At 47.4% G+C, this 19,488-nt stretch overlaps 6 protein-coding genes across 6 annotated transcripts; 1 reads left to right on the top strand and 5 right to left on the bottom strand.

The window, feature by feature from the left end:
- Positions 1 to 130: 130 nt before the first annotated feature.
- Positions 131 to 2,912, bottom strand: I303_101280 (sorting nexin-41; the record flags this gene model as incomplete). The annotated part of the gene is made up of 6 exons (XM_018404649.1): positions 131 to 460; positions 580 to 732; positions 832 to 1,269; positions 1,364 to 1,813; positions 1,916 to 2,185; positions 2,364 to 2,912. 6 exons carry the CDS (start codon positions 2,910 to 2,912, stop codon positions 131 to 133), a joined length of 2,190 nt encoding a protein of 729 aa, XP_018267303.1.
- A 451-nt stretch (positions 2,913 to 3,363) lies between these two features.
- I303_101279 (uncharacterized protein) lies at positions 3,364 to 6,868 on the bottom strand (the record flags this gene model as incomplete). The annotated part of the gene is made up of 12 exons (XM_065968305.1): positions 3,364 to 3,550; positions 3,673 to 3,835; positions 3,898 to 4,002; positions 4,089 to 4,111; positions 4,231 to 4,486; positions 4,629 to 4,752; positions 4,843 to 4,984; positions 5,096 to 5,232; positions 5,308 to 5,330; positions 5,415 to 5,451; positions 5,574 to 5,933; positions 6,140 to 6,868. The coding sequence occupies 12 exons, from the start codon at positions 6,866 to 6,868 to the stop codon at positions 3,364 to 3,366; spliced, it is 2,286 nt and encodes a 761-aa protein (XP_065824377.1).
- Positions 6,869 to 8,115: 1,247 nt separating this feature from the next.
- I303_101278 (uncharacterized protein) lies at positions 8,116 to 9,194 on the bottom strand (the record flags this gene model as incomplete). The annotated part of the gene is made up of 4 exons (XM_018404647.1): positions 8,116 to 8,132; positions 8,212 to 8,754; positions 8,817 to 8,866; positions 9,136 to 9,194. The coding sequence occupies 4 exons, from the start codon at positions 9,192 to 9,194 to the stop codon at positions 8,116 to 8,118; spliced, it is 669 nt and encodes a 222-aa protein (XP_018267301.1).
- Positions 9,195 to 9,559: 365 nt separating this feature from the next.
- On the top strand, positions 9,560 to 11,287 carry I303_101277 (uncharacterized protein; the record flags this gene model as incomplete). Its single annotated transcript, XM_065968304.1, has 7 exons — positions 9,560 to 9,852; positions 9,912 to 10,025; positions 10,145 to 10,263; positions 10,331 to 10,359; positions 10,436 to 10,727; positions 10,816 to 10,914; positions 11,061 to 11,287. 7 exons carry the CDS (start codon positions 9,560 to 9,562, stop codon positions 11,285 to 11,287), a joined length of 1,173 nt encoding a protein of 390 aa, XP_065824376.1.
- A 337-nt stretch (positions 11,288 to 11,624) lies between these two features.
- I303_101276 (uncharacterized protein) lies at positions 11,625 to 15,601 on the bottom strand (the record flags this gene model as incomplete). The annotated part of the gene is made up of 7 exons (XM_065968303.1): positions 11,625 to 12,140; positions 12,217 to 12,426; positions 12,507 to 12,524; positions 12,605 to 12,669; positions 12,728 to 12,803; positions 12,871 to 13,146; positions 13,214 to 15,601. The coding sequence occupies 7 exons, from the start codon at positions 15,599 to 15,601 to the stop codon at positions 11,625 to 11,627; spliced, it is 3,549 nt and encodes a 1,182-aa protein (XP_065824375.1).
- Positions 15,602 to 16,119: 518 nt separating this feature from the next.
- I303_101275 (uncharacterized protein) lies at positions 16,120 to 18,901 on the bottom strand (the record flags this gene model as incomplete). The annotated part of the gene is made up of 8 exons (XM_018404644.1): positions 16,120 to 16,302; positions 16,357 to 16,483; positions 16,583 to 16,932; positions 17,020 to 17,287; positions 17,373 to 17,561; positions 17,650 to 17,699; positions 17,812 to 18,667; positions 18,819 to 18,901. 8 exons carry the CDS (start codon positions 18,899 to 18,901, stop codon positions 16,120 to 16,122), a joined length of 2,106 nt encoding a protein of 701 aa, XP_018267298.1.
- Positions 18,902 to 19,488: the final 587 nt, after the last annotated feature.

Genomic DNA, 19,488 nt, shown 5'->3' with positions numbered 1-19,488 from the left:
AGTATGCATGACCTGCGCCCTTATGCAATGAAGAAGCAACCAGTCTCCTGTTGACAAGTGCAAGCACAGGTTGTACATGTATGCATCACTGATTTAACCATTGCGACAAAGGTACAATGCACTCTGATTATTACAATGGCCCAAGCGGCCCAGCCTGTTTACCTTTCCCTTTCGTCGGAGTTCCATCTTCTTCATTATCATTCTCATTATTCTCTCCAAAGGGTGTATCCTCATCGCGCTCTGGAAGAGGTAATGGTTTATTGGCAGCTTCGATCCTATCTATCTCAGCTCTCATATCTCCCATCTTCATCGTCATCGTATTACTAGATGCAGATCCAGGTAGATTGGACGGTCCACCAAGCGTGTCTTGAACGGCTGGTTGAGCAGACGTAGGAGGTTGATTGGGATGAGAATCGACTTCTCGAATTGCCGCTTGAGCAGCTTGCCACGCTTCGAGGTTCTGTCATCGTGCAGAAACAACAATGATTGGCAATCAGCTACTGGCCTTTGTCCAATGGCAAATCCGGGCTTAGACGTTGTACAAGAATCATTGCGTATAGATCTTCGCAAACGACTAACCTGTTTACACCATTCTCTGTGCACTTTCGATAATTGAATAGCCAAGTTCCTTAAGTCGGCTACTTTCTGCCTTTGGAATCGATCCAAATCAGCTTGGAGGGTCGTAGAAGCGTACTTCAGATCTTGTGCAGAAGCTTGTAACGAATCTTCCAGCTGAACGCCACACCAACGAATTGGTATTAGCTAATACCCTTGAGGTGCAGAAAGCTGCAGAAAGGTTGTCTGAGGGGACGAAAAGCGCATCAAACTCACCTGAGATATATTATCTCGTGTCTTCCCAATATTAGCGCGTCTCGTAGCTTCCGGATCAACATCCATCATCCCACTTAAAGAATGCTTCACTGCCGAAAGCAGTCCAAACCCTTGTCCTGCTCCAGCCCCACTTCTCGTCCTTGACCTTTCTCTCTCGCGCTCTTGTCGTTCTTGAGCTTCATGCTGAGCCTGAGCCTGGATGTGTTCAGAGGACGAAAGACCTCTTCCGCCTCTTTCTAACGCTTCTTCCAATCGTCTAGCTTCTTTCTCCGCATTCTCCAGTAAATCCAACTTATCCTTCTGCGTTTCAAGGGCTTCTTGCACCAATTCATACTGGACGTGTTTCTGATGTCTGAACGATAACCTCTGTCTGATCAACGCGGCGAATTGACTATAGATATGAAGTGGTTCGGTCGTGCTTCGTTCCCATGCTTGAAGCTAAGAGACCGAAAGATCGATAAGTATACGTCAGCTTTGAATATTGAGAAATGTGGCAGCAATGTTCAAGAAAAAATTGAAGTTTGGGACTTACCAAAGCTGCAGTAGCTAGATATTCCTGATCAACAGCCTGACCAACTTTCTCAATCGCTTCCCCAAGTTTACCCTGTTCCACCAGACTGAACCCATTCCACACTGCGCCGAGTTCACTCATGTCGCCCGCTCGTTCCGTCCATCGCTTCGTCACGCGTCTATTGACCTTCTCCATCGTTCCCGAAAAATGATTCTGGAATTTCTCGGTGAAGACCTCCGAATCGATAAATCGCTGATCGGGCTGTTTCAACGGATGCGAAGTGGACGGAGTAGGCAGAAGGTGATGTGCAATATACGAGTTGGAGGATGCGGTCGATGGTGCTGGCGTGGTTGCGGACGTGGGTGAGTGGTCTGAGGTAGGTGACGAGGGCTGGAATGTTGGATTGTGCGATGGGGCGTGTAAGGGGTTCTTGGGTAGCAGGGAGATAGGCGGGGAGTGGAGGACTTCGGTCTGAGGAATGGATGGAATGGAAAGAAATAAATATCCCTTGTATCAGCTACAACGTCAAGCTTGACAAGCAGGACATGATCAGACACCAAGGACGTAGCTCACCCAGCTAACTCCATCTTCCAGGAATCGATGCACTACATGTTCACCTCCCAGAATCGGATGTCGCAGAACCCTTCTCAGGAAATCTTCCAATAATCGTTTACGTCTCGCAATGACCGTCGCATCTTCTTTCGCTTTCGTCTGACCTTTGACCGCGTAATCCGTCAAAGATTGCTTTGAGGGTATAGGAGGGATGATTAAGACTGGGTATAAGCCTGTCAGGGCCTGATGCAGTGATAAGAACGCAGAGTACCTCCTTCTAGTCGTGTGAGTCTGTTGGCGTGTGTTATCCAAAAAAAGATCAGGTATGATGTTGTCAGTTTCGACCACATCTTTCAGACGCCAAAAAGTGAAAGAGGGTGTGAGGTTTGTGGGATAGCCACGAAGAGGGGTGGATGGAATGTAGACTGTATTCGATTGAAGGATTGTAAAGAGCGAGATGTTCGCTCACCCCCAATTGAATCACATAAGTGATGTAAGATGCCTTCCCCCCTTCCGTAGTCTTGAACGCATCTACTATATGCACATCCTCTCCTAGACTGATCTCTTTGTCGCGCGAACAACAGTAATCAGTCTTCACCTTTGGTCCCGTCGAGGCTATCAATCCTGAGCCGGACTTAGGTTTCTTCGACGGATCAGGGAAACTCGCTCGATGAGTAGGGGGCGGCGAGCCGCTAGCTGCGCTGATCATTGATGAGGCCTTTCGATGGGGAGTACCGACGGAACCGACAGTACCAGCGTTCAGAGATGAGTATGAAGGTGAGGGCGAGGCAGAGGCAGAGGCAGAGGCTGAACCGATCAGAGAGGGTGGTAAGACTGATACTGATGGAGAAGTTGGTCGAGAGCCATCATGACCATGATCGGGACCATGAGAGTGCGGGTGGGAATGGGAGTATTCGTCTGATTGTCGAGGAGGTCGAGGGGATGGCGAGGGTGAAGAAGCTGGAGAAGAGGAGAAGGGATTAGGAGGTGAAGCAGAGGAAGAGATCGGATGATCCATTATCGTATAAGCGAAGTCGAGTAGGTGATTCAGCGGTAAGCGGTGGTCGGGGGGTCGGTGAGTCAATGGCTTTAGGGTGTTCTTGTGCGATGAGATATATACTCAATCACGCTGAGTGCTGATGCGTCTCGAGGTAGAGAAGACAGCCTTTGATTGCACAGGTCTCCTCTGTATCTGTAGGAGATGGTCGAGGTGCAGAGAAGTAAGCAAGTGTGTGATGATGAACTGCGGCTGTTCGTGAGCAAACCGGGTAATGGCACATGCTGCTGACGTTGTGCTTCGCAGATCTCTCGTCTAGCGTACAGTGGCACCGCATTCAATGATGACGGAATCTAATCATGGCGAGTGGCGGCAAACCTATAAATTACACAAATCAGATGCCCAAAATGCATATCATACTCGCACAACACGAACAGACTATTCTATAAATGCCAAAGTACGGCGGCTCTATCTACGGAGTATCAGATTGCCAGCTACCAGTTTCCTCGGATACACTTTGTCCCTCCTCACCTGTATCCGCTTGATAAGAATATTGCATATCATACTCAGCATCCCTCTTTCTTAGATCTTCTCCTTTCAAACTGAATGACGCTTCTTGCCGGTTATCAGCCAACAGCCTAGCATACTCCAGGAACAGTCTACAGTGAACCGCATTCAATCAGCATCAACAACGAACTTTGATGACACATAATCGTCTCTGCTCGGCAATGGCCCAAGTTCAAGCCTAAGCCTGAGCCTGTGTCTGAAAGTGCCCACTCACCTAAATTGATAAGCGATCATATCCTCTTTTCTCCAAAACGATTTCGACCATTCCGTCCCCTTCACCGCAATCTCTTTTGCCAAATCGTCATGACCCGTCCGGAAGAACGACAGCACATCGTACACATCCGTAAGATCCGCTTTTATCGGTATATAATGAACCCCTGAAATCAATTGCGCATATCAGCCATCGAGAACTACTGTTCGTAAGTGAGCGGCCACTCACAAGGCTGGATCCTATCTGTGTACCATTCAGGGAAAATCGTTGATTTCAGCACAACAGAGTTGGTAGTCATCAATCGTTTGAATCGAGCGCTCCATCCATTCCCATCTGATCGAATAGACACACGGTATCATCGTCAGCGTCATTGCTACTACATATGCACTAATATGCACCGAGAGTGAAACCTGACAGACCTATATCAAGAAGGTATTTGTACCTACAAACAAATCGACAGATCAGCATAGCAATTTTTTTTGCAGGCGCATCTCACAGGCCAGACCAAGTCAAGCTCATCGCGAGACTATATGTGAGCACGCGATTCCAGAAGACACCCACTGATTACCCTGCGACCAATCTTTCCTCCCCGCGAACTTATACCCCTCTTGAATCTGGCGACAGACATGTCGATCGCATTGAATCGCCTCATCGACAAAAGCGACATCCATCAACTCTGCATTCAACTGCGACAGCGGAGTATTCCGTGGTGCTCCTACCGGCTTATTCGGATTATGCAGTGCCGGGACGTCAAATACCGGTATATGGCCTAAAGGTTCGGCCGTCTTTGATACCAGGTTGATTCGTTGTGATATATCTGGAAGAATGACGCAGCCAGCTTGTCAGTCATGCCCCAACATCGCAATCAATTGACTTGTATCCTTCCCTCTTGATCGTAAGAAGAAGAAGGCTACGGAAATCCGAATGACCCTCGGTGATCATGATTTCGGAGGACTCACTCCACGGTACCTCATCCTTGAAGTAAATTCCCGTCGTTTTACCTCTCCATAACATCCTATCATCCCGCTTATCTTCCCAGATCGGATCATCCCCTACGTCCTCGGTCCAAGCTTCCATCGATACCTAATATCAGCTAGTCAGTGGGATTCCAGCTCAGAATCACAAATTTGATCGAATGCATGATGAATGGTTTCTAAAAAGAGACACGCTTACACCTAGGACATCAGCATGTAAAGTGGTCTTGCACATAGCCAAGACGGGGTACAGCTCTTTACTTGGTCCAGGTCCTTTACCGTGGCCAGAGAGGAAGCCTACAAGGTGAGTCAAGGTAGGATGTATACAAGGGTCCATGGTGCTGTTCCAAATCAATTAGTCAGCGAGTCTGCCCCATTCCCCCAACTCTCTGCGAGAGATCTTCTTCATGCCCTCATATAGCATCTCGTAGCATGACGAGCGCAAGACTCACGCTTTGTGATCCCACACAAAAGTCTTATCTCCGCTCCATAATCCCTCTAGGTCGGGTAGTGTTTCTGGATCATAATCGTGTCGCAGAGGTTTGTGGGGTGCACAAGCTGATGCCCAACCGAGATGTGCCGTGTCGCGCTAAAAGTCACCTCTCGAGTCAGAACCAAATCCCCACGATCATAGATATAGTCAGTTCCTCATGATTCCGCTCACCTCGTGCTCTTCTGGATTGAAGACTGATATCGAACAACCTTAGCTTCAGCTCGACATTCTTCTCAACCGCAGGATCCTCTTACTGAGGGAGACGTTTAGAAACTTACATTCTCCTACTGCAGCAGCATCCTCCAGCGCACCTTTCTATTCACACAAGCACAGTGATCATCAGCACTCAGCCCTAACCCAACAACCTCCCTACTCCTGTCATTACTACACAAAGCCCGAGAAATGGGTTTGAGCAAACGTGAGGTGTTTCGACTCACGTATTCGTGCCCCACAAATTGCCAAGGCACATCGTGACTATACATGACCACCTTGACTTCCTCCAACAACTCTTCCACATCCTCCAACAATCCAAGCTGTTGTATCGCACGTTCCTTCGCTACTCTTTTCCCTTCTTCGTTTAATCCTTTCTCTACGATCTTGTAAATGCATTTCGACGTCATCCTCTCGTGGCCTGAGTTCGCATTATCATTATGGTGTAGATTCTTGAACTGCGATGAGCTCGTATGGCTGATACCGGGACAGGATATCGTGTACATTCCCGACATCTCCGAAGATTCTCTGAGTAGATTCTGCAGTTTGGTAGGCGGTAATGCGTGAAAAGGCTCAAGGTCGTGATACTGCGACACAAGATATAGATTCTGTCAGCCGATCATCAAGATCTCCTCGGTCTTGCGGAATCTGGCATGCATCGACGCCGCAGACTAAACACTTCAGGCAGTCTGTCTGTCATCTTCCCCTCGCCTTACATCCTTCAACTTATAGAGGTCAAGTCGAGCCCAACCGAAGCGAGACCGAAACCGAGAGGCAACTCAACTGAACTCACGATCTGATCATATTCATCTTTAAGCTGCACGCCATTCCGCTCTGCATAAGCCCACCACCTCTCAAACCCCTTCGGGGGATCTCTCGCGTATCTCCTTCTATATTCATCCACACCTTCACTTAACGTCTTACTTTGCTTATCCATTTTCCGCTGCCACTTATCCTTTGATCGTTTGATAAGTTCGAAAATCGGATGCGGCGCATGGATATTCGGTATCAAGTATCCATTATCCAAAAATCTATGCGAGGGTTTAGATTTGATCCTACTCCCTCTATCTGTAATTTCTTCTACTTCATCTTGTTCTTCCTCTCCTACGCCCTCCCCCTGCTCCGAATCGTGGAATTGTATTTGACCATTTCCATTTGAATTGCCTTTGGATCTTGCTTTCGGCTTCACTTTGGATTTCGATTTCGCTTTCAAATTTTTCTTATTACGATTCCGTATACCATCCCTACTCTCTGCTTCTTCATTGTCATCGTCGTCATTCAGAAAGGCGCCCAATTTGAAAAAGGATTGGTCTTCCTCGCTCTCCCGTTTAATGACCAGTTCATCCTTTTTACCTGCTAGACGATTCTTCAGCAAGTCGCTATTTGTCCGAGGCAAGTCCCTTGATGAACCCGAACCGATGATTGATAGGTGTTTCAAAAGCAGGTAAGGGCCGACAAGGAGGAACAAGAGGACTAAGAGGGACCGGATACCCCTCCGTGGGGTGGGTATGCGGAATGCCATTGCCTGTCGAGTATCAGGATTCGTTCACTACTCCATAGGGGGGATGTCGGAATCGATATAGTGTGTTTACTTGGTGGATACCTCAATGGTATCGGCGAATCTGTGATGATCGAGTAAACGGGTATTGGCTGTTGACCAGGGACGCCTCTGATAAACGTGTCTGTCTTCAGACTCGGAGGAAGATCTGTCCTTGTCGATCCTGTTCTTTCTATTTCGTTTCTTGCTCGACGGACTTGTGCTGTACGCAGTTGAGAGACTATCCTTGGGCTGACATCGATGCTTCAGAGATAGGTGCTGAAAAGGTCATGCCTCGTAGACACGCACTGCGGTACTGGCTGGACATGCTCAACACAGAGCTCATTTGACGCGTTCTCGTTACCCGATTATCGTTCCCGCATTTTTTGGAGATGCATGATCAATTACGATATCACACGCGGCAACATTAATTGATCTTTTTATCTTTCCGACGTGTCTCGGTTAAACCTAAACGGCACTCTACTCCTCCCTCCTCCAGTGCCGTACTTGCAAAGATGACTGATCCCGGCGATGCCTGGCATCATTTGAGTCAAGGAAACAAACAGTACCCTGTTCATTCGTTCATACTAGGATACGCGAAGAGATGTCCATGCAAGCTGCAGTCACTCGTACCGCCTTACTCGAAGAGGGGCATATATGCATTTCAGCTGATCAGCCGCTGACTGTCCATCAATCAATCAACAAGTCAACTTATATCATCCCTAAGCAATCAAATAATCTACTCCCCCTTTTCTTGCTATGTGTGAAACGAGCCAATTCAGTACCGCAGACTGAATCCGACGTACCCAGCGCGGCCCATCTCAGCGCTTCCCTATATGCTTATCTCAGACTTCCTGATCTCTTCATGCCGGTGCAATCTCTCAATGGGATCGAATCGCTTCTGCTCATCACGTTGCAAGACGAGCTGCAGGATAGCTGGACGACTGAGATGTACGTGTGTCTGTATCTGTATGATTTTCGAAGTGAGCAATGATGAATTGTCGAGGCTTGATCTGAGTATGATTATCTCCCCGTGTACATGAATAAATACGGAAACTTCGCAAGTGCCAAGAATCCAAAAGTATCGGGAAGAGGGGATCCCGATGATGAAAATGCCTAGTACTTCTGAATTCAACAGAAATTATGCTCATGTGTATCTTCTATGTCATACGTCATGCATATACAAAGAACTAGACTATCCGACTCATTAGACCAAGGTGCTGTCGAATAGCTTAGAGCTTTTGCATAGCTAAACATCACATCACAAACAGGTCAGCCGTGTTTCTTGTCGGGTTGTGGAGGTCGGCGACGTGGAGAAGGGGACTCACCAGCGACATCGGAAGATTGGACGTGGTCCTCGATCTCAGCGATCTCCTCTTGGAGTTCATCGAGCGAGATCTTGGCATCTTCAATGACCAGAGTGATCTGGAGCATTCGGATACCGTAACCGACCGGTACGAGCTTGGAGGCACCCCAGACGAGACCGTCCTTCTCGATAGCTCGAACCTCTTGCTCCAAAGCAGCCATGTCGGTCTCATCGTCCCAAGGCTTAACTTGGAGGGTGACGACGGATTTGGCAACTTCCAAAGTCTTTCCGGCAGCCAACTTCTCAGCGGTCTTAGCGGCTTTGGCTTCGTTGTACTTGGCGATTCGCTCAGCCTTGATTCGCTCGGCCTCGGCATCGTCCTCGTCGTCATCGGATCCGAACAAGTCGACGTCCTCGTCATCCTCCTCAGCGTCAGCAGCGGGGGCGGAAGAGGAAGAAGAGGCGGAAAGAGGGTTGGTTCCTTTAGGGAGGGTGTCGAATTCGGAGGAGTAGGATTGGATGTGGTTGTACCATCTCAAGGTGTGAGGGAAGGTAGCATCGGGAGCTAGCCACAAGAAAGCGTATCCATCAGCTAAGCTCCTCCTGCAGATCCATCAGCTGACTTACCAGATCCGAGACCCTTGAAGACCTCAACATCGGCAGAGGTGGGTTGGAAGCTATTTGAGATGGACCAGAGTCAGCCATTATATCCTCTGTGTTTCCTAAGTTTAATTCTTCGATGGAGGAAGATGAAGCGTGGCAGGAAGAATCAGTGAGTTTGGAAAGTTTTTATCTTCAATGCATGAGTCGCGGGGTCTTAAGCCGCTGCGCTCGGAAACACGGACCAAAACGGTAGATCATCATAAAGGGGGGAAAGTGGTATTTGGGGGTCATTGGAAATTGGGAGGTTGAAGCTGAGCAAGCTGATGTGAGAACGGTGACTTACCCATCGATGTAGGCCTTTCCAGCGAGGAGTTGTTCCAATTGCTTAGAGTCGGTAGCCATTTTGATTGTCTTTAATGGTTGTTTTGTTGAAAAAGAGATTGGAAGTGAGGATGGATTGAATGAATTTGTACGTTTGTAAACGTGTTGCTTCGACTTTTGTGCGAGTAAAAACTAAAACCGCAATGGCTCAACACGCTATCTCTATATCTCCGGCGGGTGGCAAAACGACGTTTCAGCGGAGATTGCCAGAATGTCCACCTGACTGTTCGGGCCTCCACATTCTACATCGCGAAGAGGTCTGTCTATAAGGCTTCAATAAAGTATTGTCGAGACTGCATACCATGAAGATAACATCCATGCGACAGCAGATCAACCCGTAGCTAGTATTGTACACCGCAGCACAAGCTGGGATCGATGCCATCGACATGTCAACCGTCCTGACTCCGTTACTCTGGTCGTTCCTTCCAGGCCAGATATCGCACCAGATCCTACCTTACCTCTCTTCCTTCCTACCCGGCCTCTTCCCTCCTTCGCCTCGAGATTCTCCCAAATACCTAAGGAACTACAGAATCGCATTTACCGGTGTAGTCTCTTTGTATCTTGCATACACACTGTACAAAGGTGAAGACACCCAATCTACTGCAGAGGATTATTACGCTTTATTGGGTGTCAGTACGAACGTAGATGATGATGGGCTCAAAAAAGCTTATAGAACATTGTGAGCTGTCTGTCCCGTTTGAGGACCAACGGAGGATCAAAGCTGACATTTCGCGTCAGATCGAGACTGTATCATCCGGACCGAGCTGGATCAGGGGATGATACAATATTCATCCTCATTCGAAGGGCGTACGAAACACTTAACGATCCGATTAAGAGGTATGCCTATGACAGGTGAGTCGGAGTTACTGACCTCAGATGAGCCAAAACTTGTGAACCAAATCCCAGGATGCTGCCTGCTGCCGTCTCTCCTCTTCGGTTGAATTTCAAGCTCATAATCACGACTTCATCAGGTTCGGCCCCCAAATACTGGATTGGAAAGCCGCTTCGATGCGCGAATACATCATAACCGGCTTGAACCATTCGATAGGATTTTACATCGTATCAGGCGGGATCATGCTCCTTCTATCTCGCAAGTTTCCCATCTCCTGATCATCAGGGCCACCAAAGCTGATGTTAATATGACATCGAATACGCAGTACTGGGCAAAGCAAGAGAGGGATCCTATGTCAGTTGCTAAGTCCGCCAACAATGCGCTCCTCGCAGAGGAGCTGACCTTTTCATCAATTTGCTCTGACAAACAGTGGCGTCATACATTTTTCTGCGTCTTATTGCTCTCCGAACTCACTTTGATACTCTCGCCGACCTCGTCTTTCCCGATCTCCCACCGATTCGCGCGGATGTTTCACAAAGTCTTCCCCATATTGGGCGCAGCGCCTTTCATGCAGATCGCTTTCCTTCATCGCTTATTCACGACCATCTCGATAGCAATCAATCAACTTACAAGCGTTTGGTGTCCTTCCCCTGCTTCTTCTAAAACGACACAGGAAGAATGGAACAAGGTGATAGCTTCCTTGAGACAATTGGAGATGGAATGTAAGTGGTCTTCATGAGCATATTATGGTCCAGAATACCTTCTACGAGCTGAGTCCAAACTCGGCATCGGTGATGTACGATCAATCAGCCGTCACTTCTTTCCAAGGGGAAATCGTACCCCTCCTCTCGTCAGGTGCCGGTGACCCGAAAAGTGTTGAATTCCTTATACAAAGTAATATGGAAGATCGTAAGTCATCTCTCATCCCTGACTCCGATTCATGGCCCTTGCCAACGCCAAATCGGAGTCCGAGAATGCACTTGCGAGCCGAAGTACGTCCGCTCACTGATAATATCTCGTATCGCTGCGTCGTACATGACTTCTACCGCTCTCAGTCCTGGTCGAACGAAGCATCTCATCGCATCCTCAAATCCGCCAAGCATATCAAGCGGCCATGACTAAACCCATACCTCGAAACTTGCGTCAGATGGACATGAGCGCCAAAAACGACGCACGACGTCCGAACCCAGATCTGGAGGAAATGGATCAGCTGGAAATAGCAAGACTTATCCCTTTACCTCCTTCACCGCCTCCTTCGCCTCCCTTGCGTCCGATCCGATGACACGCGTATCTGTACAACTGAATTTTAGATATGTAGAAATAGAAACGCAGGTGCCTGGCAAGAGACATGTCGATGTATGTATATGCATGGTTGTATAGTATAGTATAGTATCAACATTATGCGAGTTCTGCATGTGTATGTACAACAATTATACGTAGATGATGATTGTGTTCTACATTCGGATCATTGGCTAAGAAGTCGTGAATGTAAATTGCTTTCCCGAGGATGGCCGCCTTATTACCTTCGGTCCGGTCCAATAGGTCTTGATCCCATCTTCAATCCCACTCCCACTCCCGCTTCTACTTCCACGTTGACTTCCTCTCACTCCACCGATCCTTCACTTTTTTTTGCCGGGACAATCACACATCTTCTCCCATCCATTCTGATCCCTCAAAATGACTAATGCGATTTTACATAAATCCTTCATCGTCTTCTTGGCATTTTCAGTGGTGGTCTTCTCCGAAGCAATGACTTTCGAATGATAATGCACAATAACCTCCTCCTCCGTCGACTCTGCATTCACTTTGTTCGTTATCGCTTTTCCTGTAATTTCACTTGCATTTCCGTTAAGTGCCGTACTTGTTGTTCTGGTTTGAACAGCTTTCTTCTCCACAAGACATCTACGGCATCCTTTAGATTGTAGCCATTCGATCAATTCAGATTTCGGATTCTTGTCTCTCATTGTTCTCGTCCTCATTGCTGTTCCTGTTCCTGTGGCCATCGGATCGGCACAGTGCTTTTCCCAGAATGGCTTGAATTTCTCATTGAGGATCTTCCGGAGTGGATTTAGGTCAAAGGACGAGTCATGAAGGATTGCCCCGAGTAACGCTTCTAGTAAATCGGGAATGGTTGACTAGATCAAACACCGACTAGGATATCAGCAGAACCCAAGTTGCGTACATCTTGGTACCAACTTCATTTAAGCTTACATGGGAGAAGGGAAGATCAGTCCACCATTCCAAACCTCCGTCCTCTAGCTCATCATCCTCAAGCGAACGCTGAGAACGAAGTCGATCCGCCTTCGCCTTCGCTGTTTTCATGGTTCTTCGGATTTTCGCGATGTGAGATTTCGTTTGGTCATTGGCATCTGTGATGAAATCAAAAAGACCGTATTCGGCACATAAAGCGAGTCGAATGCTCTACAACAGGACGATCCGAATTCAGATCAGCTATCGCACACTAGGTCATACTCCGGAAAGCGAGGCTCAACATGACTCACTTCGCCACAACGGGCAATCTACCAGTCAATCAATTCGGTCAAAGTCAGCTCAAAATGTATGACGGCCATTTGCCGCTAAGAGAAATGTTCGAACTCACCTTGAGGTGGTGCAATGCCGCTGGACTTTCAGTAGGATAGGTGTCATATAGGTATTCGACCACCACTTCAAACGGAATCAGCTTCTGCCATGAGCAATGAGATGGAAATGATTCGGGACATACGATAATCCAACAAGGCATTGCCAATAAATCTGTACCTTTCGAAAGTCGTTTTCCTTTCTTGACTATCGTCGAGACTCTGATTACCCATCCGTCACACATCAGCAGGGGTCTTTTTGACATCACAAGCAGAAGGGGTAACACACGAAAATGGTGTTGACGATATTCTGATCATTGAACTCATATCCTAGCACAGCATTGCGCTTCGACTTGAAGAATTGCATATACTTTTCTTGAGCGTGAAACGGTGATTTCTGCTCAGCTGATTTATTGATTGGAGGTAAGGAGTATTTGATATCTTTCCACTTATTCAGGTTCTTTAGGGGGATGCCTAAGATCTTCATGTCCGAGATGACCTGGTCCAGGTCTCTAGAAGTCAGGTACGAAGCAGCAAAGATAGCTTCCAAGACATCCGCTATGACCTAAAATCGCACTATATCAGCTGACCACGGATCGCCAAATGAAGCACGTTGTACTGGGAGAACTCACTTTGTCGCCTACATGATGTTTTCCAAGGAATTCCTGACTACTGATCTTTTTCTTCTTCACAATCGTGACATTCACATTTCTGCTATGTTCATCCCAGTTGATGTCCCAGTCTACGGGCAACCAATCTTTCGATCTAAGCCGTTTTGATCGAATATACAAGTTTAACTCTGATTTGATGGAATAAGATTGAAGACTCCGATTGGAGAGTATGACTTGCATATCCAGCAAGATATCCTCAATTTTTCCTTTGGTAGCTCTATCATGACACTTTTTGCCCGCGTTTGCAAGGATGCCCTGGATCTGGACATGGGTGTTCACAGTAGTCAGGAACTTCAAGATTGTGTCTCCCAGGAATTCCAGCCTTTCGTAGTTCCCAGAAATGTCCGTGTTCACCCCGGGCGGTGTCAAAGCCTGGCCTAATAATCCCGTGTCGATCCCGTCTTCGAATAACCTAGAATTGAGTTCCGAAGCAATAAGAAGAATGTCCAACTCGTGGAAGAAATACGGCAAGAGGGTCGTCGTCCTGAATACATTCGAAGGTATACAATGGATGTTGACCATCTCTGCGGGTCGGTAAGTGATCTCGCACTTGGAGGGAAGTAGTATCGAGGTAATGTATCCACCATGACTCGACGTTACCACGTCTTCCAATTCAAGGATCGGTTGATCAGGGAACTTTAGCCCAGGTATATTCTTGGGTAAACTTTCTTCGATGGTCTTGCCCGGTATACTTGGGTTAGGCGAAGATAGCGCGAGGTCATGGCGAACTGATTTGATGTATCTTCTCTTGGAGAATTCGGCTGCCATAAGGGTCACCATACCATCTTGACATTGTCTCAGCAGCTCTTCCGGATTTTCCATGTTTAGCGGTGTCCATAAAGGCCCTTCGGCGATTCCGCCGATCTCGTCCCATGATATATCCCTTCTTTGCAATCTCCTCTTACGATTGCCCTTCTCTTCAGACGGATGCTCAAAGTCCGCTTTGAGAGGTACAATAAGCCATTCGACCTCTTCCAATCTGCCCTTGAAAGGGGTATGTATTTGAGCGCGAAGTAACCTCTCGGTGAACTTCATAGCTTTCTCCAGATTGCCTTCTTCCCATTTTTTCATCTTTCCACAATCTACCAGCCTCATCTTTGTTCCTATACTGAGCTGTTGGTCTCCTATCGTCAGACCTAGATCTCTACTTCCCTCTGAATCAAAAATTTCCAATGGCCTGCTGGTGATCAAGCATAACTTTCGACAAGATCGTTTCATATCATGGTCTTCATAGTATGGTGAATCGACCAACAGCTCGATCGTGGTCGCATACAACCTGTCAGGCTGGAGAGGAGGGCATCTTGACCAGAAAGGCGGCAATACGTATGCTGGATAATTACCATTACCTTGAACCTCACTAGTCGCTTCGGGTGAGGTAGACGGTGAAGGTGGTAATCTTGATTTTATGGCTTGTTTCTGTTCATTGTGTTTCCAGTCTACTTTAGATTTAGACGATAACCTAACTTCTTTCTCCCATTTCAGCTGTTCGTCAATTGCCATCGAAGTCGAAGATGTCATCGACACCTTCTCATTCGGGCTCGGGACCAATCCGGAAGGTGCAGGGATATATCTCAAATCGTCATCTAAGTGTCCAAGTTGATATAACAGCTTGACAGATTCGAAAGCAGCGCTCTTCCTAGCTATCTTTTTGTTCGCCCATCCGCCCTCTGGTAATTTAGCTGACGAGACATCTCCGATACCCGGTAGAGTAATCAAGCATTCCCTGAGTGTATCCTGGGGATGATCTGCGCCGATGCTTGCTTTGATATACACCTTCCCTTCTAGCTCAGCTTCGGCCATACGTCTCTTGGTGGTGTTCGATATCGCTGTCGTATCGTCTGTTGCTGGTTGAGTCGGAGGGACGTTGTATTCTTGATATCGAATACTTTGTTGTCCGATAGCTTGATGCCACCGGGTCAAGAGGTCCCCTGCGTTCTGGAAAGAGAGGGTTGTGCCATTGCGAGTGGTGAATACTTCTTCGGCAGGGTTCGCGGCTTGAGGAGTATTGTTGAATGACGGGTCGGATAGCATAGGAGGTTGTGCTGTTGGAGCAGAAAGGGTCTTCGAGGTTTGCGAATCAAGATGTGGATTCGAACTTGATGAAGTTTGCTCTTGATCACGCTCTGCTTTCCTTTTCTTCCTTGAACCTGTCGAAGCAGTCTCTCCCAGATTGAGACCTTGAGCTGACGTGATATCACTCTTGGACTCGGTGTCGCAATAGTGGATCTTCCTCTTCTTCGGTGAGCGGGTGATGACGGATTTATCTTTCAAAGTCTTGATAGAATTAGGGGTCAATCGATCCAGTTTGATATGGGGAGGTAAATCCCTTTTATCTTTTTGGACCTCCATGTTCTCATCATCATTTACAATTTCTCCCCTGTTGACATTCATCGACTCATTGGCTCAATACCAGAATAACGGGGGCGAAAAGTTTACGAGCTTTGACCTGGCTGTGTCATAATTTTCGATTTCGAAGGGATCGAGATTCACAAAAGTGGAGGGGGTCCCAAGGGGGAGGGGGTCCTTTGGGCGGTGAACCGAGCTATGTTCCTCCGATAAATAACTACTGACTGTATGTTGCCCGATCCGTCGAAGTTGGTCATAGCTAAAGGCATCTCTGTGTATGTCTGCGTATATACCAAAGCAAGACAAGTCAGATGAGCGTTTCGAGTTTCGCTGATAACGCGTTCAGGCACCCGCCCACCGCGTTGGTAGCTTCGTACTGTATCTCTTGCTCAAGGCGAAACGATCACGTATATACATGCGATATACAATAACACGAATCATCCAAAGTCGCGCGCTTCTACGCGAGCACGATGAGAAAACATTGTATGTACTCAATGCTGAGGCCTTTCTCTCTGAATGATTCAATTCACCTTATCTTTCGATTTCCGTTTCTTCCTATCCCGTCCACTCAGACCGCCCATCGCCCAAGCATTCTCAATCAATTTCTTCATACCCCAAAACCAAGCCATGGCGAATACACCTTTGACGACTAACACTTCCACTGGCTGGATGTACTTCAGTAAGATCGAAGGAGGTATCAGAGCCTACGGAAATGCATGAGTTAAGCTCGATTGTGTCGTCTTAGCATCGTAACTCACTATACTGGTCAGCCTGGCTATCACAAGCAGTGAAAGCCAAGAAGAAGCCCCGATAGCGTATATCCACAGGACGGTCACCGCAGAAAATAGGACGTTTTGTATGATACCGCATCCGATCGGTATGAGACTATCAAGCGAATTAGCTCTCTGCCCAGATGTCCACCTTCTGGCATTATCCAGCTTGATTCGACAAGCACTGGGAGATAAAAGTGGAAGTAAGACTCACTGAACGATCGAAAGGACATTCAGGCCCACACCGACTTTCCATACTTCATCCTCTATCTGACTCCCACCTTGGATACTACCTTTCGCAGCGCTCCCACGGAACGCCATAAGTAGGGTTATAGGCAAAAGAGGTAAGACCACGCTGAGATCTACGTCGACCCCATCCTGATCCGGAATCTGACTTTCACCGAAGAACAAGTATACCGGTATCGACGTCAAGAACAACAAATAGGGAAGCAGCGTTATTGTCGGAGAGGACCTGTCCTTGGTACCTGGTCGAAGGGAGATATTGGAATACAGCATGATCGTCAACGGAGGAATCATGGATAAGGCCGTAATGCATATCTTGAGCTATTGTAGTGTCGCATGAGGCATATCTTGTCAGTGAGGACGTCTCAACGATAAGCTGGATGGAATTCGACTATCAAGCCAACTTACCTTGTGTGTCGTGAACTGCTCGATCAGTTCCGTCAATGTTGGAAATGGTTTCGTGACTTGACAATAACTCGCAAGATGGCCGTCTAACATCTCCGAGCTGTCTTGCAGGAAAGTCACAAACTCTCCAGGCATGGGTAACTTTTCGAAAGGTATTTGAGAGGTTCGTAGTTGTGAAAACAAGTCAGTCGAAGGAGCGAATTCGCATAAGGTTGGCCTGGTGCTCAAGGTTGCGAGAGACGCAATTGTGCTCAGAGCGAAGAACTTCACCCTTACAGCAATAATAGAGCATAGATCCATATGTCAGCTAGATTACACACATGATAGTCGCCGAAGAAGGAATACGAGGGGCGTACCCTTGTAGACCGCCAATCCATACACTCTTGCCTATTATATATATGTACGCGCCAACAGCCCACAGCCAGTGGAACTGGACTACCGTCAGACTCAGGGCGATCATACTCAATGACAGAGGATCTCGGAAGGGCGAATCGGTAAATGTGGATATCGGATGTAAAATCATCGACATCGGTAGAGAGGTCCGACTGAGCGCAGACATCGAAAACGGCACAGTCAGTCAGCTTGTCTTTGTGTTTGCGCAATGTCGGGTTTCTCCAGGAAAGAGGCGCTTACCCGGATGAGAGAGACATCGGGGACAGTAAGACCGTCGTCATCGCTATGATCTGTCTCATTTTATGATGAATCGAGCTTAGCATCCAATCATTATTTCCCAAATCATTCGAAGGATGGGTAAGAAATCAAATCGAACCCATAGGACTGCGGATAAGGACTCACATGAGATCTCTTGCTTCGCCCACCCCTCTTGGTCTCCCCTTCCGCCCAGCTGTAAACCACCGCGGACCACATAATCTCATCCATGATCCTCTGCTTCATCGGCCCATACAGCATCAGATCAGATACCATTCCCCAGCTCCACGTGATCTGCAATTCGTATTCCCGCTCGAAAATCGATAGCAATGTGAACTTGATCGCCAACGCAAAGATGAGGGCCGAAGTGACGGTATAATCGTATAGCCCATTATTATTCATCCACCTAATCCAACTTCTCAAGGGCGAATCGAATTTCTGCCCTTGCAGAGTAGATCTTTCTAATTTGTCTTTTCGTCGTTTCTCCCTCTTCGCTCGAGAGATCTCCTTCTGATGGGAAGGGACGGCCAGATGAGTTGACTGGGATTGCTTTTTCCCTTTGACTCCACTTGCTGAAGCAAAAGCAAGAGATTCTGTGTTTGAGGAGGATGATAATTTGGTAAAACTCCGCTCGTCCTCATTATCGCTTTGAGGTTTTAGAGGCAAGGTTGTCAATGTATGAGTAGGTGGGAAAGCGAAGGGAAACGAAGTGTTCTGATCGTTGTTACCGGTAGAAGTAGTTAAAGCAGTATCATTGCGTAGACCAATCGGAGAGACGGATCGTTCCCGCCTGAGTCCGACATCAGGGGAGGAAGAAGGAGGAGCAAATTCGTATGACGCCGAAGAGATCGTTCGTTGTACCGGTGTATATCCGTACAAGTGGTGATTACCAGTATGCGAGGTTGACCATGCCAAAGGAGCTCGTGAAGGGATGTAAGGCGACGAAGAGGATTGCGATTGATATGTTGTTGACGAGAATAAAGACTCGGCGTCCGTCTCGCTCCTACATCAGATAAAAAGGGGTATGGGTATTAGTCCGACGGCGTATTCTGAGGCTTGCATGTTGTCGCTGTCGGAGTTGGGAAGTGAGAAGAAAAGCAAGCGAGGTATGCTGATTGGGTATAACGAAACAGAAGGAACGGGCGATCACCCACTCAACTATACTCCCCCTTCGTCGTCTATTCTCTCTCGACGCAGCTTTCTCAGCGAGATGTTGCTCGTATGATATTCTAGGCATCTTCACAAAGGATTCTTCCAAAGGGCTACTTCCCTCTCCAATATCCAGTCCAAATACCTGACTCCCGACTATTACTCAAGTTGAGGCGTGAGTGTGAAAAGAAGAAGAGCGGAATTGACTCGAGTTGAATCGAAGCGAATCAATACATCATGCCAGCGTACTCAGCGTCGTAAGTCGCTTTGTGGTCATTTATAAGCCGTCAATGCGCTTTGTCGTTGTCTAGCTCGAAGGTCGGATGCACGTATATCTTGTCTCACTCTTGATACATCCGCTGACCAGGTATGGACTCAAGTACACGCAGATACGCAAAAGAATAAATGTATCTTTAACTCAAACATCATCTGTCGCGCTGAATTTCAATCAAATTGAACCGGTTATCTTGTTTACCTTAAGTTACTTATCTATCCGTGCGTGCGTCATCAACGCAGCTTGATCGCAAAATGCCGTTATCCCACCCGATTGTACGATTGTACCAGTATGCTGCGAAGTCATTTATTCATACCGTCCATCAAATATTCATGAGTAAGAGAGACTACTAGACTAGTACTACGTATACGTATAAAAGAATGTATTGTATGGTGACGAAT

This window comes from Kwoniella dejecticola, chromosome 1 (genome assembly GCF_000512565.2).
Source record: "Kwoniella dejecticola CBS 10117 chromosome 1, complete sequence".
Lineage (NCBI taxonomy): Eukaryota > Fungi > Basidiomycota > Tremellomycetes > Tremellales > Cryptococcaceae > Kwoniella > Kwoniella dejecticola.
The sequence above is the reverse complement of the archived record's forward strand: the minus strand, read 5'-3'. Positions and strand labels throughout refer to the sequence as shown.